This window comes from Cajanus cajan, chromosome 2 (assembly GCF_000230855.2).
Source record: "Cajanus cajan strain Asha chromosome 2, NIPB_CcT2T_4, whole genome shotgun sequence".
NCBI lineage: Eukaryota > Viridiplantae > Streptophyta > Magnoliopsida > Fabales > Fabaceae > Cajanus > Cajanus cajan.
Genome location: NC_138518.1, coordinates 55,279,564 through 55,297,747, shown reverse-complemented (window position 1 = coordinate 55,297,747; position 18,184 = coordinate 55,279,564). Strand labels below are relative to the sequence as shown.

Genomic DNA, 18,184 nt, shown 5'->3' with positions numbered 1-18,184 from the left:
ATTGAGTGGCTCACTTTGCCACACGTTTAGAGTCTCTTTGAATTGATAAGTAAATGCAAAATAAAAAGGAGACAAATATATATATATATATATATATATATATATATATATATATGTTTTTTCAGTAAAAAAAATATAAGTGGGTAGTTATTATTTTTAAAGAAAGTAGTTATTTATTTTTACATGTAAAATTTTCCTATTTTATTTTTAATTAATTATTTTGTGAAACATAGGAGTATAATTGTCTTTGAAAATGGATACTAAAATGGGATATTCCTTTTATATATTACTAGCAGGAAAAAGACATTTCGTGACTGTATTGTGTGAGACCCCATCTTTTCCTTTTCCTCTTTTACCCTTACCCACTCTTATTCTCCCACACACTCCAACTCACCTTTACCCTGTACGCACTCCTTCTCCCAAAACTCTCACTCACTCTCTTTTCTCACTCGCGGATTTCTTCTTTGGTGAGCTAGGTGCTGATCAAGCCTAGATTGGATTAGCTGAGCATCTCGGAGCTTCTTCTCCGTTGGGTTTGCTCCCTTCCTGGAAGCTCAGATTCTTCACCGAGGTAAGGGAAGCTAGTCCTTTGATTTGTTTGGCTGAAAACGAGTTCTAAGAACTCTTTGGTGGTATAATGTTTGCTAAATTTGAGCTGAAAACTACTGAAATTGATTAATTGGGGTTCTTCGGGTTTTCGAGGTCCTTGCGGAAATTTTGAGTAATTCTTGCTTTGTGTTTGCATGTTGAAGATGAAGTGTTCTTATTGATATTTGATGAAAATGGGAACTTTTGGCTGGATTGCATGTTGGTTTCCTGTTAAGTTTTGTAGGTTTTAGGCAAATTTCAAACTTGGGAGAGCTGCTGCTAAGCTTCGCGCTGGGTGCTGTTCTTCGTGCCGGGCGCATTACCTCTAGAGGCTCCATTTAGGCAAGCTCGTCGGGCACAAAGGTGTGTGCGCCGGGCGAGTTTGAGGATGAGAGCCTCTAGTTGGCCCCCGCCGGGCGTGACTTGAGTTGTGCCGGGCGCGATACCAGTTGTGGCATGTTTTGGAACATATGGTGCCTCATTAGGCGCGCGTTGGGACTCGATGGGCGCGGAGGCTACTTGGGAGTCTCTGCCATGGAGGCGCTAGGCGCAATGCAAATTGCGCCGGGCGCGAGACCTTGGTAGGTCTCTGCCTTCCCCACGCTGGGAGCGGGTTAGGCCACGCTGGGCGTGCGAGACTCCTTGGAGTCTCTGCCTGGCAGGCGTTGGGCGCAATTGGAATTACGCCAGGTGCGAGAGAGCCTTGGACTCTCGGGTTGGGTCACGCTGGGCGCGAGTACTCTTGCGCTGGGCGTGTTGGCCCCTGGTGCTCTCAGGTTGAGCCGCGCTGGGCGCGACCACGAGTGCGCCGGGCGCGTATGAAGATATTAACATATATGCTTTTAGCTGTTAAATTTTGTTGAGATTGTTAATTGATGTTGTTATATGCTAAACTAAGTTGTACTTGATGAATATGCAGTGCTGACTAGCTAATAGTGCTGAGAAATGATGATTAGCTGCATTATATATATATTGTTGTGCTGTATGATGAATTGTTGTGTCGTGCTGTAAGTTGATTAGTTGTACTGTGTTGTGCTGAGCTGTATGATGTCCTAGCCGCTATGTCGGTGCTGTCCTAAACCACTAATGTGGTGCTGTTATAGCCGCTAAGGCGGTACTGTTAATGCCGCTATGCAGTGCTGTTATAGCCATATGAGTGGTGCTGTTATTGCTGCTACGCAGTGCTGATAATGCCGCTTCGCGGTGCTGATGTTGTTAAATGCTGTGATATTGTATAAGCTGTAGTTGTTTATTTTTATATTGTTATATGTATGTTGATTTCTTTTCACTAGCTTACCCTTTTGTTGTCTCCATAATGTTTGGACTGCGATGATCATACTATGTATGGGAATAGAGCAGGGATAGGTTGGTGACTAGTGGTGAGTCTTCAGCAGACAGGCGGAGCTGATCTCTTTTTGATTGTTTTGTTGTTGAGCTACTTGGGATAGTAGCATTTGATTGTATTTTGTACACTTTAACCCTATTCAGATTTTGATCATGTATATGTATATATTCTATACCCTATATGTATACACTTGTTCCTTTCTGCGTGGTGTTTCTAGTGTGTTGTGCCGTGTGTAGTGACCAGCCGGGTCGTTACATATTGTTTTAAAAGAAAAAAATAAATAAAAAAGAAAAAGAATGAGAAGTTACTTATAATAAAAATAGTTATTACAAAGGATAAAATGGTCTATGTAAAAATAAAAATCAAAAATAGTTATTGAAAGTGATATCTCCTTTATATATTAGTATATATTATAAATCATCATCATCATTATACTAATATATAAAGGGGATATCACTTTCAATAACTATTTTTTTATTTCATTTTTACATGGACCATTTTATCCTTTTTTTTATTTTCCATAATTCTCTAAGATTACAGTTTTCTTAGTAGCTTCCCATTTTTTTTTCTATTTTATTCTAAAACTATTATAATTATTTATAAAAATAATTGTTTTTTTTTGTTAATATAATACAGGCACAAAGTGCCTTTTTCCTACTAATTATATACAAAGGAGATATGAAGTTGAACATTTTGTGTCCATTTGTTTTTAGACCATTATACTCTTATAATTACTTTAAACTATATTAAATCTTTAATCACAAATCACCTACTATCATTTAACTTCTATTATTTTTTATAGACATTTTTTTAATCTATTATTTTTCTTATTTTTAAATATAGATGTTTATTTTCTAAATAAATATATAGGAGCATCAAGTGTCTCTTTCTCACTAATATATGATACTTACAACTTAAATGTCTTTATTTATATAAAAGAAACTATATTATAATATAACTCAACATTATGTTAATTTTTTTAAAATGAAAATGTAAAAAATTACAACATAATTTTTATATAGTAAAATAAAATACATTTATTATGTTATTTTGAATTATATATGAAATATTGATATTTGTAACGACCCGGCTGGTCACTACACACTACACCGTACACCTGAAACTGGACAGAAAAGAACAAGTGTATACATATAGTGTCTAGAATATACATATATACATGTCCAAGTCTGACTAGATTCAAAATGTACAAGAATACATCCAAAGCTACTACACCAAGTAGCTGAAATAACAAAGCATCAACAAGGATCAGCTCCGCCTGCCAGCTGCAGACTCACCACTAGCCACCAACCTATCCCTGCTCTACTCCCATACATATTATGATCATCGCAGTCCAAACCACATGGAAACAACAAGGGTAAGCTAGTGAAAAGAAACAACATACATATATAAATATGTGAATAGAAAATAACTACAATTATCAGCACATCAGCCAGCTTAACAATATTCACTTAAAGTACCACAACATTTGGCAATAACAGCACACACCTCACATCATCAACATACAACTCATCAGCCATACAGCATAATCAGCAATAAGCACACAATGCGTCGTCACGCATATCACCTCGGAGATCTCCTACCACACCTCAGCCTTTTGGCCTACACACCTCAACCTTTCGGCCTACACACCTCAGCCTTTCGGCCTACACACCTCAGCCTTTCGGCCTACCACACCTCAGCCTTTCGGCCTACAACATCCAATATCAACACACAATAGTATACAACTGATACAGCTCAACATAATCAACTTATGACAGCATACAACTGATACAACACAACATAGCAACTTACAACAATATACAACTGATACAACACAACATATCAACTTACAATAATTTTCAACTGATACAACTCAACATAGCAACTTACAATAATTTACAACTGGTACAACTCAACATCAACAAGCAGCGTTATCCACAAGTCATCAAATTATAATCAACAGCTTCTACTTGAACTCAACATAAACAACCTCTAACATCCATTAGTGAAGTCACATCTCTGCACCCGGCGCACTCATGGTTGTGCCCAGCGCAGTGCAACCAGAAAACACCAGGGGCCAGCGCGCCCAGCGCAAGCATGCCCGCGCCCGGCGGGACCCAGCCAGAGAGCCCAAGGATCACTCGTGTGACACCCTTCTACCCCATAAGAAATAAGTAACAATAATAAGAATAATTCAATAAATATAACATCAAGAAGGGTCCACATATTTTAATAAAAACTCATAGGTTCACAAGTCTTGAAATAAATAGAAATAATAATAATAATAATAATAAAGTTTTACTCTTAAAAGAAAATTATCAAGGTCTCTAAAGAAAAATGAAAGGAATCCATAATTTACAAATATAAGGTGAATATAAAACTCTTAAAAATAAGTCTCCTCAAACGACAAATAACAATTCATAACTAAAGCATCCTAAATTCATGCCCCACTGTCACATCCTATCAGAGCAGAACCCTTTCCTTTTAGAACTCAACACTATGAGTGCCTTCATCTTCACCTAAAAGAAAACCACATAAAAACAGGACGGTGAGAGATAGATAACATCATATATGAACATAGAGCTACCCAATTCCCACTCCACACCGTGCACCAAAATATCATCATTAAATATAAACAACAAATACCTCTCATATAAATACCAAACATCATTTTTTTTTAATCATACAAGCTTTCATACACATGCTCACTATATGCTCATACACATCTCCTCTCCTAAGAGTCTCAACTTGGCACTCCGCATAATGGGCGTACCTCGTCAATTCCCTTAGTTGTTGCCAATGCGGGCATACCGTTCTCACACCCTCCCAGGGCCGGTATGTTGCACGGTTAAACACCCAGCGGCCCGTGCAAAGGCAATCCACCCACCGTTAAACCCTCTGTGGCCAGTGAGCTGCGCAGTTAAACACCCAACGGCCCACGCATGGAATGCCTCCCGTCATGGTCCCCCCTGTCTCAACCCCTCTCTGGGCCCAGGGTCCAATGCAATATAGCCATGTCTGGCTTCTCAAGCACCACATGCAACTCATAAGTCTCATGCAACTCATGCGTCCCACGTAACTCATAATTAATGCATCTCCATTATATAACATCATCACATGTCAATAACAATCCATGCAATATCATCCTCACATGCTAGGTACCTATCATTAAGTTATCAACATCATAGATCACAAATTTCACATAATTCTTCACACACATCACAATATCTATGATATTCAGTTAATAATTTAACCATAACTCGAGATATACATATCCTTTCTAAGTGATCCCAACTCCATTAGAATCCTAACATCAATATCTACAACTTTCATGAAGAACACAAATCCTAATAAAGTCGTTTAGGTTACCATTCAGGGCTCACAAAAATTGATGTTGTGGTTCGCACACAGATTGGAAGGCTCAAATTGCAACTCACATAACTTGATCAAATATTAATATTTTTACACGATTCGTGTGTCTAAATGGTAGCCCCAGATGTCTAGTTTCTAACAAAACAAACGGCACTCGATTTGGATAACTACACAGAACGATGTCGCAAAATTATAAACGTATGTCGGGGTCCCGACGCCCGACGCCCGACGCCCAAAACTGGCGCTGAACGCCCAAATCTCTGCCCAGACTCCCCTCTGTAAAATTAAACCTGCGTTTTACGAGTTCCAACAAGGTTTTTACCAATTTTCACTACTTCTACACCCCGTTGGTTCAGTTTAACTCCATTTATATTCTTCATACGTTCCAAATCAATCCATACACATCTCAAGCCTCAAAAATTGGTTTCCATTGGTTTTACAAAAAATAATCTAAACTCTTCTTAACACATAAAATTCAAGTCATCAAATTTAAGGATAAAGAATTAACAAGAAAGCCCCAATGGAATTCAAAGACAATTCAAGAAATAAGTTCTTCCAAATGAATTAAGAATTTAGAACATCGATTGCACAGATAATCGTTCAGAATTTTAAATAGAGTTCCTAGAGGGACTTAGGGATTGCCCTCATACCCGAACACCCCTATACTCACATATGAAGAAACCCATCTCCCCGTACCTTAAGGATGATGAACGAAGGCCAACAGAAGAACGACGGAGCAATCTGAATACTTTACGCCTTCCTTCAAGAATTTTCTCCTCTCCCCTCTTCCTTCAAGCGTCTGACGTTAAAATGAATATTAGGTAACTGACTACCCCCAAAACCCCTCTAATAATTCCGACTGGGCCAGGCCCATACTCACCCACCCATCCCCCTCTATTTAATTAAAATGGTACATAAATAATTAAAAAAAAATAAAACAGTTTCAACTTCTATAATTATTTAAAATACTAATTTATTTTCTGCTCTCTAGAATATAAATATAAATAACTACTAGACTCAAGTTTCTCTCGTAAATATAGTTATTATTATTTAGAATCTACTGCAATTTTATAAAATTACAAAATAAAATGATATAAATTATTTTCATAAAAATAGTAATTAATTAAAATTTAATTAATTTAAAATTTAGGATGTTACAACTCTCCCCTCCTAAAAGAAAATTCGTCCTCGAATTTACCTGAAGCAAACAATTCCGGGTAAGAATCCTTCATCTTCTCCTCAAGTTCCCAAGTAGCATTTTCCGGCGTTGCTCCACCCCAGATCACCTTAACCAAAGGAATTTCCTTACCTCGAAGTTGTTTCACCATTCGATCCTCAACTCTCACCGGTATGGTTTCTACTGTCAAGTTTTCCTTAACTTCAAGATGATCCGACTCAATCACATGCGAAGGATCATGGATGTATTTTCGAAGTTGAGAAACATGGAATACATTATGAAGATTTGACAAATGTGGAGGTAAAGCGATTTGATAAGCCACTGTACCGACTCTCTTAAGAATTTGATACGGACCGATGAAACGAGGTGTAAGCTTTTTAGACTTCAATGCTCTACCAACCCCAGTCCACGGAGTGACTTTCAGGAATACATGATCTCCTTCTTTGAATTCTAAGTCCTTCCTCCTCTTATCAGCATAACTCTTTTGTCTACCTTGGGCTGTTCTCATTCTATCTTGAATTAACTTAACCTTCTCTGTGGTTTGTTGTACTACCTCCGGTCCTAAAACAAGATTATCTCCCGGCTCACACTAACACAAAGGTGTTCTACACCTCCTACCATATAGTTCTTCATAAGGTGCCATGCCTATGCTAGAATGAAAACTATTATTATATGTAAACTCTATCAAAGGTAAGAAGCTATCCCAACTACCCCTTGATCTAACACGCAGGCTCTAAGTAAATCCTCTAATGACTGTATAGTTCTCTCAGTCTGACCGTCGGTTTGTGGGTGATAAGGTCCCCAATGCTTGTTGCAAACTCTCCCAAAATCTAGAAGTAAACCTAGGGTCTCTATCTGAAACTATGCTAGATGGTACACCATGCAATCTCACAATTTCACTAATGTAAAGCTTAGCAAGTTTCTCTAGGGAATACTTAATATTAATAGGTAAGAAATGTGCACACTTGGTCAATCTATCTACAATCACCCAAATAGAATCATGCCCTCCAACAGTCCTAGGCAAAGCAACTACAAAGTCCATGGAAATGCTATCCCACTTCCACTCTGGTATACTCAAGGGTTGAAGTAATCCTGAAGGTTTTTGGTGTTCTACCTTAGCCTTCTGGCATACTAGGCAAGCACTCGCAAACTCCTCTATGTCTCTCTTCATTCTAGGCCACCAAAACATCTTCTTCAAGTCTTGATACATTTTGGTTGAACCTGGATGGAAACTAAGTTTGCTTTTATGCCCCTCTTCAAGTATCAAACGCCTAAGGGTAGCCTCACTAGGTACACACACACGGTCACCAAATCTTACTACTCCATCGCTACCCAATACAAACTCTCCACCACTACCTCCTTCTATCGCCTCTCGCCTAGCCACTAAGAATGAATCCTCTAACTGAGCATCTCTAATCTCCTTCAACAAGTCATTACTTACACGAATCATGCCTAATCTTATGCTACTAGAGGTAGTCTCACAAGCTAAACTTAGATCCCTAAACTGAGCTAGAAGGTCCATCTCTCTAATCATCAAGGAAGATATGTGAAGTGATTTTCTGCTTAAAGCGTCCGCTACGACATTTGCCTTACCTGGGTGATAACTAAACTCAAAATCATAGTCCTTCAAGAACTCAAGCCATCTCCTTTGTCTCATATTTAACTCTTTCTGATCGAACAGATACTTAAGGCTCTTATGGTCGCTAAAAACCTTGAATTTAGAACCATACAAATAGTGTCTCCAAATCTTTAAAACAAATACTACAGTTGCCAATTCAAGATCATGGGTAGGGTAATTTCTCTCATGGATTTTCAACTGCCTAGAAGCATAAGCTACTACCTTTCCCTCTTGCATCAACACTCCACCTAGTCCCATCTTAGAAGCATCACAATATACTACAAAAGGTTTATTAAGGTCAGGCAAAACTAGAACTGGTGCACTAGTCAATTTTTCCTTAAGGGTTTGGAAACTAGTCTCACACCTACTATTCCATACAAAGGGAACTCCCTTTCTAGTCAATTCAGTCAAAGGCAATGCTATCTTAGAAAACCCCTCTATAAACCTCCTATAATACCCAGCTAGTCCAAGGAAACTTCTAATCTCGCTCACAGATTTAGGGGATTCCCACTTAAGCACAGCTTCTACCTTAGAAGGATCTACATCGATCCCCCCCTTTGAAATCACATGACCTAAGAAACTCACCTTTTCTAACCAGAAATCACACTTAGACAATTTAGCATACAACTGTTTCTCTCTTAAAATCTCAAGTACTACCTTTAAGTGCTCTTCATGCTCCTCTTTAGTTTTGGAATAAATGAGTATGTCATCTATAAAGACAACTACAAATTTATCCAAGTACGGATGAAAAATTCTGTTCATATAATCCATAAAAATTGCAGGAGCATTAGTCACACCAAAAGGCATTACAAGGTATTCATAATGTCCATATCTAGTCCTAAATGCAGTTTTGGGTATGTCCTCCTCTTTCACTCTAATCTGATGGTAACCTGACCTAAGATCAATCTTACTAAACACACATGCCCCCACCAGTTGGTCCATAAGGTCATCAATCCTAGGCAATGGATATTTATTTTTAATCGTTACCTTATTGAGTTGGCGGTAATCTATACACAACCTCATGCTACCATCCTTCTTCTTCACTAATAGGACAGGTGCTCCCCAAGGTGATACACTAGGTCTCACAAACTTCTTCTCTAACAGCTCCTCTAGTTGTTTCTTAAGCTCGGCTAACTCCAAGGGCGACATCCTATAAGGTGCAGCTGAAATGGGTCCCGTCCCCGGTATTAAGTCTATGGAAAACTCTGTCTCCCTCTCGGGTGGTAGATTAGACATATCCTCAGAGAACACATCAGGGTAATTGCATACTATAGGTAATCTATTCAAGACAGCGCTACTCTCAGAACTCAAAGAAGCTAGTAACATGTATACCTGGGCATCTTCTCTCAGAGACACCTCAACCTGGTTGGCAGTCAAAAAGTCTTTGCTCTTTCTCTCAAGGGGTTGACCAAAAACAACAGTTTTATCAGCACAGTTCAAAAGAACATGGTTGGAAGATAACTAGTTCATACCAAGAATGATGTCTAGCTGACTCAGAGGCAAACAAATTAAGTCAACTAAGAAGTCTCTACCATTAATATGAACAGAACAATTCAAGCATACGCCGGACGTAGAAACTGACCCACTAGTTGGCGTCTCCACACTCAATACAAAAGGTAAGGAAGAAACAGGCAATCTCAATTTGGAAACACAAGCATGTGATATGAACGAATGAGTCGCACCCGAATCAAACAATACAACTAAAGGAATTCCAGCAATAAAACCCATACCTTGGATCAAGTCGTCGGATTGAGCGGCTTCAGTACCACTCAAGGCAAATACTCTCCCTGTAGCTTTCGGCTTACTGGCACTGCCGCTAGCACTAGCACTCCTGCTGATACCGGTACCCCGACTAGCACTAGCACTCCCCCCAGCCTCTCCACTAGCCGTCACTGGTCCTTGCTGTGCACGAGGACAATCTCGAGAAATGTGCCCCCGCTCATTACATCTGAAACAGGTGACCTCCCTATCCCCACATTGATTAGCTCGGTGCCCTGGCCTCCCACACTTGAAGCAAGTGAAGGAAGGAGTAGAACCAGTACTCCCAGCTCTAGATGTTTGGCTCGTGGATGGAGCTTGACTCCTCCTATGCACTGAACCCTCACTACCCCCGTTACTGTTTGAATTTCCAGCAGGACGAAAGTAAGGCTTACTCCTGCTAGAAGACCCATGCCTGCTCTGATTCCTTACAGGCCCTCCACTTTTGTAGTGAGCAACTCTAGCCCGATTATCTTCATCATAAACTCTGCACTTGTTCACCAGCTCGTGGAATCTAGCAATGCCCTGGTAGTTGAAAGCTTGCTTGATTTCCGGTCGAAGACCACTAATAAATTTCACACATTTCGCTTCCTCATTTGCAACACCCTCATAAGCGGGACAGAATCGTACCAGTGCCTCAAACTTGGCCACATAATCTGCCACAATATCATCCCCTTGCTTCAGCTCAAGGAACTCCACCTGCTTTTTGTTGCAAATATCTTGTGGGAAATGCTTCTCCAAAAACAACCTCTTAAAATTATCCCACGTCATCGGAGTACCCTCAGCAATCATCCTCTGGTAGGTACTCTGCCACCAGATTCCAGCATCTCCAGACAACATGAAGGCAGCCAAAGATACCCTCTGTACCTGTGGACATTCAATAGCTTGGAATATCTTCTCCACCTCAAACATCCAGTCAGCAGCACCATCCGGGTCATAGCCACCACGGAAGGTAGGTGGATGGTTCCTCTGGAACCGAGCAAGCCAGTCCACTTCTTGATGTTGGTTCAGGTTGCCTACAGCCTGAGCCATAGCCATCAAGGCCTCAGCGATAGCACGATCATTCCTACCTCCCCCAGACATCACTTTTCTGATTCACAGAAAAGTAGAGAGTCAAAACAAAACAAACCAATTAAAACAATCATCTCAGTTAAACAACATCACAGCACAACCCACAGAAACATAGCAAGCTCATAACTCAAGACCGAATGAATCGACCTGCTCTGATACCACTAAATGTGACACCCTTCTACCCCATAATAAATAAGTAACAACAATAAGAATAATTCAATAAATATAACATCAAGAAGGGTCCACATATTTTAATAAAAACTCATAGGTTCACAAGTCTTGAAATAAATAGAAATAATAATAATAATAATAATAAAGTTTTACTCTTAAAAGAAAATTATCAAGGTCTCTAAAGAAAAATGAAAGGAATCCAGAATTTACAAATATAAGGTGAATATAAAACTCTTAAAAATAAGTCTCCTCAAACGACAAATAACAATTCATAACTAAAGCATCCTAAATTCATGCCCCACTGTCACATCCTATCAGAGCAGAACCCTTTCCTTTTAGAACTCAACACTATGAGTGCCTTCATCTTCACCTAAAAGAAAACCACATAAAAACAGGACGGTGAGAGATAGATAACATCATATATGAACATAGAGCTACCCAATTCCCACTCCACACCGTGCACCAAAATATCATCATTAAATATAAACAACAAATACATCTCATATAAATACCAAACATCATTTTTTTTTAATCATACAAGCTTTCATACACATGCTCACTATATGCTCATACACATCTCCTCTCCTAAGAGTCTCAACTTGGCACTCCGCATAATGGGCGTACCTCGTCAATTCCCTTAGTTGTTGCCAATGCGGGCATACCGTTCTCACACCCTCCCAGGGCCGGTATGTTGCACGATTAAACACCCAGCGGCCCGTGCAAAGGCAATCCACCCACCGTTAAACCCTCTGTGGCCAGTGAGCTGCGCAGTTAAACACCCAACGGCCCACGCATGGAATGCCTCCCGTCGTGGTCCCCCCTGTCTCAACCCCTCTCTGGGCCCAGGGTCCAATGCAATATAGCCACGTCTGGCTTCTCAAGCACCACATGCAACTCATAAGTCTCATGCAACTCATGCATCCCACGTAACTCATAATTAATGCATCTCCATTATATAACATCATCACATGTCAATAACAATCCATGCAATATCATCCTCACATGCTAGGTACCTATCATTAAGTTATCAACATCATAGATCACAAATTTCACATAATTCTTCACACACATCACAATATCTATGATATTCAGTTAATAATTTAACCATAACTCGAGATATACATATCCTTTCTAAGTGATCCCAACTCCATTAGAATCCTAACATCAATATCTACAACTTTCATGAAGAACACAAATCCTAATAAAGTCGTTTAGGTTACCATTCAGGGCTCACAAAAATTGATGTTGTGGTTCGCACACAGATTGGAAGGCTCAAATTGCAACTCACATAACTTGATCAAATATTAATGTTTTTACACGATTCTTGTGTCTAAATGGTAGCCCCAGATGTCTAGTTTCTAACAAAACAAAAGGCACTCGATTTGGATAACTACACAGAAAGATATTGCAAAATTACAAACGTATATCGGGGTCCCGACGCCCGACGCCCAAAACTGGCGCTGAACGCCCAAATCTCTGCCTAGACTCCCCTCTGTGAAATTAAACCTGCGTTTTACGAGTTCCAACAAGGTTTTTACCAATTTTCACTACTTCTACACCCCGTTGGTTCAGTTTAACTCCATTTATATTCTTCACACGTTCAAAATCAATCCATACACATCTCAAGCCTAAAAAATTGGTTTCCATTAGTTTTACAAAAAATAATCTAAACTCTTCTTAACACATAAAATTCAAGTCATCAAATTTAAGGATAAAGAATTAACAAGAAAGCCCCAATGGAATTCAAAGACAATTCAAGAAATAAGTTCTTCCAAATGAATTAAGAATTTAGAACATCGATTGCACAGATAATCGTTCAGAATTTTAAATAGAGTTCCTAGAGGGACTTAGGGATTGCCCTCATACCCGAACACCCCTATACTCACATATGAAGAAACCCATCTCCCCGTACCTTAAGGATGATGAACGAAGGCCAACAGAAGAACGACGGAGCAATCTGAATACTTTACGCCTTCCTTCAAGAATTTTCTCCTCTCCCCTCTTCCTTCAAGCGTCTGACGTTAAAATGAATATTAGGTAACTGACTACCCCCAAAACCCCTCTAATAATTCCGACTGGGCCAGGCCCATACTCACCCGCCCATCCCCCTCTATTTAATTAAAATGGTACGTAAATAATTAAAAAAAAAATAAAACAGTTTCAACTTCTATAATTATTTAAAATACTAATTTATTTTCTGCTCTCTAGAATATAAATATAAATAACTACTAGACTCAAGTTTCTCTCGTAAATATAATTATTATTATTTAGAATCTACTGCAATTTTATAAAATTACAAAATAAAATGATATAAATTATTTTCATAAAAATAGTAATTAATTAAAATTTAATTAATTTAAAATTTAGGATGTTACAACTCGCGCCTGGCGCAATACCAATTGTGCTCGGCACCCACAAGGCAGAGACTCCCAAGGAGTCTCATGCCCAGCGCGACAAGGGCCGCGCTCAGCGCAGCACATCAAAATCATCACTCATCATTAACAGCTTTAATCAGCATAAACAACATTATCAACAGCATGATCAACAATTTTTTTTTAAAATATACTACATACAGCATATTCAACATACAGCATATTCTACACATTATACGGCTCATCCACCTTGTTTACAACTCATCTATCTTGTCAAATTACCCACCCAAACAACACCAATCAACCCAAGCACCTAAAACAACTTCAACTTAACCAAACCACTAAATGTGAAATGGCAACCTTCACAGAAAACAGCACATCAGGAGTTATACTACTCCTACCATGCTCATCCTTATCTCATATGTAAGATAAGAAGATTTCCTACAACTCTCATGAAGACACCAGGTCCTAATTCCTTCATCTACCTTGTTAAAAATGATAAAAACTGCAACAGCTATAAACAAAGCTAGCAGCTCGACCCCTCTTCACTAAAACAACCATATCGAGAGTTCTAAAACTCCTTTTTGAGTGATTCTAGCGCCATTGAAAAGCTAACATCCAAGGCTACAACTTTCATGAAAACTATAAAGTCAAATTCTGAAAGTCAACCTCACGCCCGGCGAATTAATAGCGCGCCCGGCCCATTACTCAACCAGAGACCTATAGAGGTCTATTGCACCCCGCGTGGTTCTCCCCGAGCCCGGCGCGATTCATCCAGGGATTTTCCATATTAATGAACGCCCGGCGCGAATAACTGCACCCGGCGCAAATTCAAACTGGAACCCTTACCTACTTCGAAAATTTCATCAAAACCTGCGAAAAATCATATCCCAAACACATGTAAACCCAACAAAGTGTCCCATTTTCAACCAGCAGCTCAAAAATCATGCCTTTTCGTACATGCAACAACAAAACAAGGATTTCCCCAAAATTTCTCAAAGAACCCTGAAAACCCCATACTCCAATCTCAGCAAAATCACCAAACATCAAACAATCAAGAAGTTCCTAGAACACGTTTTCAGCCAAAACGCAGCAAAACTAACTTCCCTTACCTCGGTGAGACGATTCCGAGCTCCGAGAAGAGAAAGGAGAAGAAGAAGCTTGAAGAGGAGCTCCGCACGGCTCACTAGCAATCCAACACCACTACTCAGCTCCTAAGGTCACCACTGCCACCCAAGATCAGAGAAAAAGGAAACAGGGAAAAGAGAGAGAGTAAAGGAGAATTGAGAGAAAGTGAGTTGAAAGAGAGAAAATGAGAAGAGTGAAGTGAGTAGGGAGAAAGAAAAAAATGAACAGGGGTCTCACAATATTATATATTAAAAAGTGTTAAAGTTTTTGTGATAATTAATTTTTCAATCACAAAGTATTATATTTTTATTTTCATTTCATTTACCAATCGATTTATTCAGTTGCTAAATAATATTTTAGCGATTGATATGTTAGATTATAAAATGTTTCACAATGATTTATATATAAAATAATGATTGTTACTGATTTAATGACTAGTCAATTTTAAATTTATTGGTGACTAATATGTCGGTTGTTAAATTCGCACTTTAACTTTTTTAATTTTATATAAAATAATTAATTACTAATTCTAACCATAACATTTGGTTGCTAAATTCGATCCATAATGCATTTTTTTTAGTGTTATTGTGAGTTAATATTAATAGTAAAATATATATTAATTAATATATAATTTTGTTATTATAAAAAATATTTAATCAATTATTACTTCTTACTTTAAATATGAATAATATATTATATTATTGCTGTAAACTTGTGTAAATTATAAATTTAATATTAATAATTTAATTTCATTAAGTAAGAAATTACAAAAATAAGAATAAATCTAAATGAGTAATTACTAAAAGTACTTAATTGAAGTGATTTAACGTTATAGTACTCACCTTTATTTAGTTCTTGTTTCGTAAAACAAATAGAAAAGAAGAGAAATGAAAAGAGAGAGATAAGTGGTAAGAAGTTAAAAATAGACTTTTTTTAATATATCAAATTTTTATTTATTTATTTAAATAACTTGAGCTCAAGATTATTTACGCAAATAACCCGTTTTTGAGGTCCAGGTGAGAAATCGGTTACTGGGTAACTAATTTTTCAAAGGAATTTTTAATTTTTTTTTCAAAATCTTTTTGAGAAATCGGTTACCGAGTAACCGATTTATCACTTGGACTTTTTTTTTTTCATTTTTTTTGGCCTTTTTTGTTCAAATTGTGTAAAAAAAAATATTTTTTGATTTTCAGATTTTTAAAAAAAGTATAATTAATTTTTAAAAACATATTTAATATTTAAATTAAATAATTTATAAAGAATAATACTTAATAATAAAATTAATATTATATTTATTTATAAATTATAATATTTCTGTTTTTAAATTTTTTTAAAATAAATATGGTTGACTATAATTTTTAGAATTATATATAAAATTAAAAAATTGTGTATAATATAAATTTATGTTAAAAAAATGTTAAAACTTATTTATTATACTAAATTGTAGAATTATAAAACTAATTTTATTATTTAATTTAAATTTATTAAATATAGAAAATTTAAAACTGTAATTTATTAATGACATTATATATTAAGCACACTAATTATAACAGTTACATCATTAAAATGAAAATAACTTTAAAAAAAATACAATTTAAATAAACTTCAAACATAATAGATAAATAACATAAAACCTAAATCATATAACATTAGTTGTCTAACTTCATTGCTTGGTCAAGGTATCTTTCAATCGCTTCCATCCCATGCAATAATCCAATATACATCGTGGTAGCATACAATTCAAGACTTGTTAGGTCGTGCAATATGTGAACAATGAAAACATACACTACACATCTTCATATCATCCCTAAGACGACACACTGTATATTTATATACACCACCCATACATGAATTTGGGTAGCGGTAGTGGATATCTATGACAACTTTGTAATGAGGAAGATTAAGGTTATTATTAATAACCTACTTAAATTGCTGATAAGTCATCATGTTGCTTACCAGTATGGTTTTAGTCTCGTTGCTAACAAATGTATCTCCATGCTCAATGGAGACAATTTGTCCATCATAGTAAATAGTGGCTGGAACAGTTAACGACTGCATTGATTGGATGCACTACAAGAAAAATGCTGATTTCCGACGGAAATTTCCGACAAAAATAGGTAAATTTCCGATGGATTTTTCTTTTTTTGACGGATATCCGACGGATTTCAATCCACCGAAAAAAGTGGCGTCGGAAAAAAAAATTTGTCAGAAATAATTTTTCTGACGAAAATTTCTGACGGAAAATTCTATCAGAAAACTTCGTCAGAAATTTTTGACGGAAATATCTGTTAGAAATATCTGTCAGAAATTTCTGACAGAAAAATCTGTCAGAAATTATAATTTTTTTTAATTTTAATAAATTTATTAATGTAACAACCCTCATATTTGGCCTCTCAATGGTTCTATTTCATAATATTTCACTGTTTAGCGTGTTTTATCCTTACTTATGCAATTTCTATGAAACTTCTCAGAAGGTCACCCATCTCAGTACTACTCCAGGTCAAGCACGCTTAACTGTGAAGTTCTGATGAGTAAGCTACCGAAATGTATATGTATGTTGTCAGTATAACTTGTACAAATTAATTCATTTAAGTCATCTTCAAATATACAATCTCATATTTGTACTATAATAATAATATATAATAATTTTATATTACGAATAATAATAATAATAATAATAATATATTTAATTATTCCTTCAAAAAAATAATATATTTAATTATTCTTTATTTATATGTACTTACTTTTATAATTAACATCTACTTATTTCTATTTAAAATTATAATTTAAATTATTTAATTTTATAATTTATAAAATTATAAATATTTATTTATTACATACTTATAAATTAAATTTTAATATTTTAAATAAATTATTAATTAATTTAATATATTTATTTACCTTAAATCAAACATATAAAATTCAAAAAATATATTTATCCTTATTTTTTTTTCTAATTATCAACTATTAATAAATACTAACTTAAAAAATCTTATCTAATTATATATAATATTTTCATATCAAATTTAAAACCAGATATTAGTTATACAAAAATATTAAGACCATATAGTAAATTGTCAATAAGATTTTAGTTAAATAATTTAAAATAATTAATGTTTCAATTATATTGTTAATTAGCAAATAATTTATTCCAAAACTAATTAATTTTTTTATATTAATTATTCATAAAATTTAATAACTTTTAATTTAACAATTAATTCGATCGATGAAATTCAACACACACCATGAGTTATTGATCGGAATATCTTTACCAAGAGTTATTTTTAAATTATCTTAAATCAAACATATAAAATTCAAAAAATGTATTTATCCATGTTTTATTTTTTAATTATCAACCATTAATAAAATACCAACTTAAAATCTTATCTAATTATATGATAATATTTTCATATCAAATTTAAAACCAGTTCTTACATTTTCGACAAATATAAATTTGTCTGAAATATTCTATCAATAATATAGTTTTTCCTACAAAAATTTTCTCATCGAAAATATAAATTTTTCGACAGATTTAATTTTGTTTTATAAGAAATCATCTTCGATTAATATAACATTTTGTATAT

General features: G+C 36.0%; 1 protein-coding gene across 1 annotated transcript; it reads right to left on the bottom strand.

Moving 5' to 3' along the window:
• Positions 1–6,459: 6,459 nt before the first annotated feature.
• LOC145955056 (uncharacterized) lies at positions 6,460–16,658 on the bottom strand. Its single transcript, XM_083069754.1, has 7 exons — positions 16,557–16,658; positions 14,585–14,686; positions 14,326–14,537; positions 9,664–10,948; positions 9,187–9,561; positions 7,597–8,193; positions 6,460–7,071 (listed from the first exon to the last, which is right to left on the bottom strand). Exons 1-7 carry the CDS (start codon positions 16,656–16,658, stop codon positions 6,460–6,462), a joined length of 3,285 nt encoding a protein of 1,094 aa, XP_082925880.1.
• Between the last annotated feature and the right edge of the window lie 1,526 nt (positions 16,659–18,184).

Bases quoted from the DNA above. Each gene is read 5' to 3' on its own strand.
- LOC145955056 (XM_083069754.1), bottom strand. From the start codon at position 16,658: ATGCAGTCGTTAACTGTTCCAGCCACTATTTACTATGATGGACAAATT. The intron at 10,949-14,325 runs GTAGGTAAGGGT...TCTGTGAATCAG, and splicing joins GTTTTGATGAAATTTTCGAA to AAAAGTGATGTCTGGGGGAG. The intron at 7,072-7,596 runs GTAGAACACCAA...CCTTTGTGTTAG, and splicing joins TAGTATGCCAGAAGGCTAAG to TGTGAGCCGGGAGATAATCT.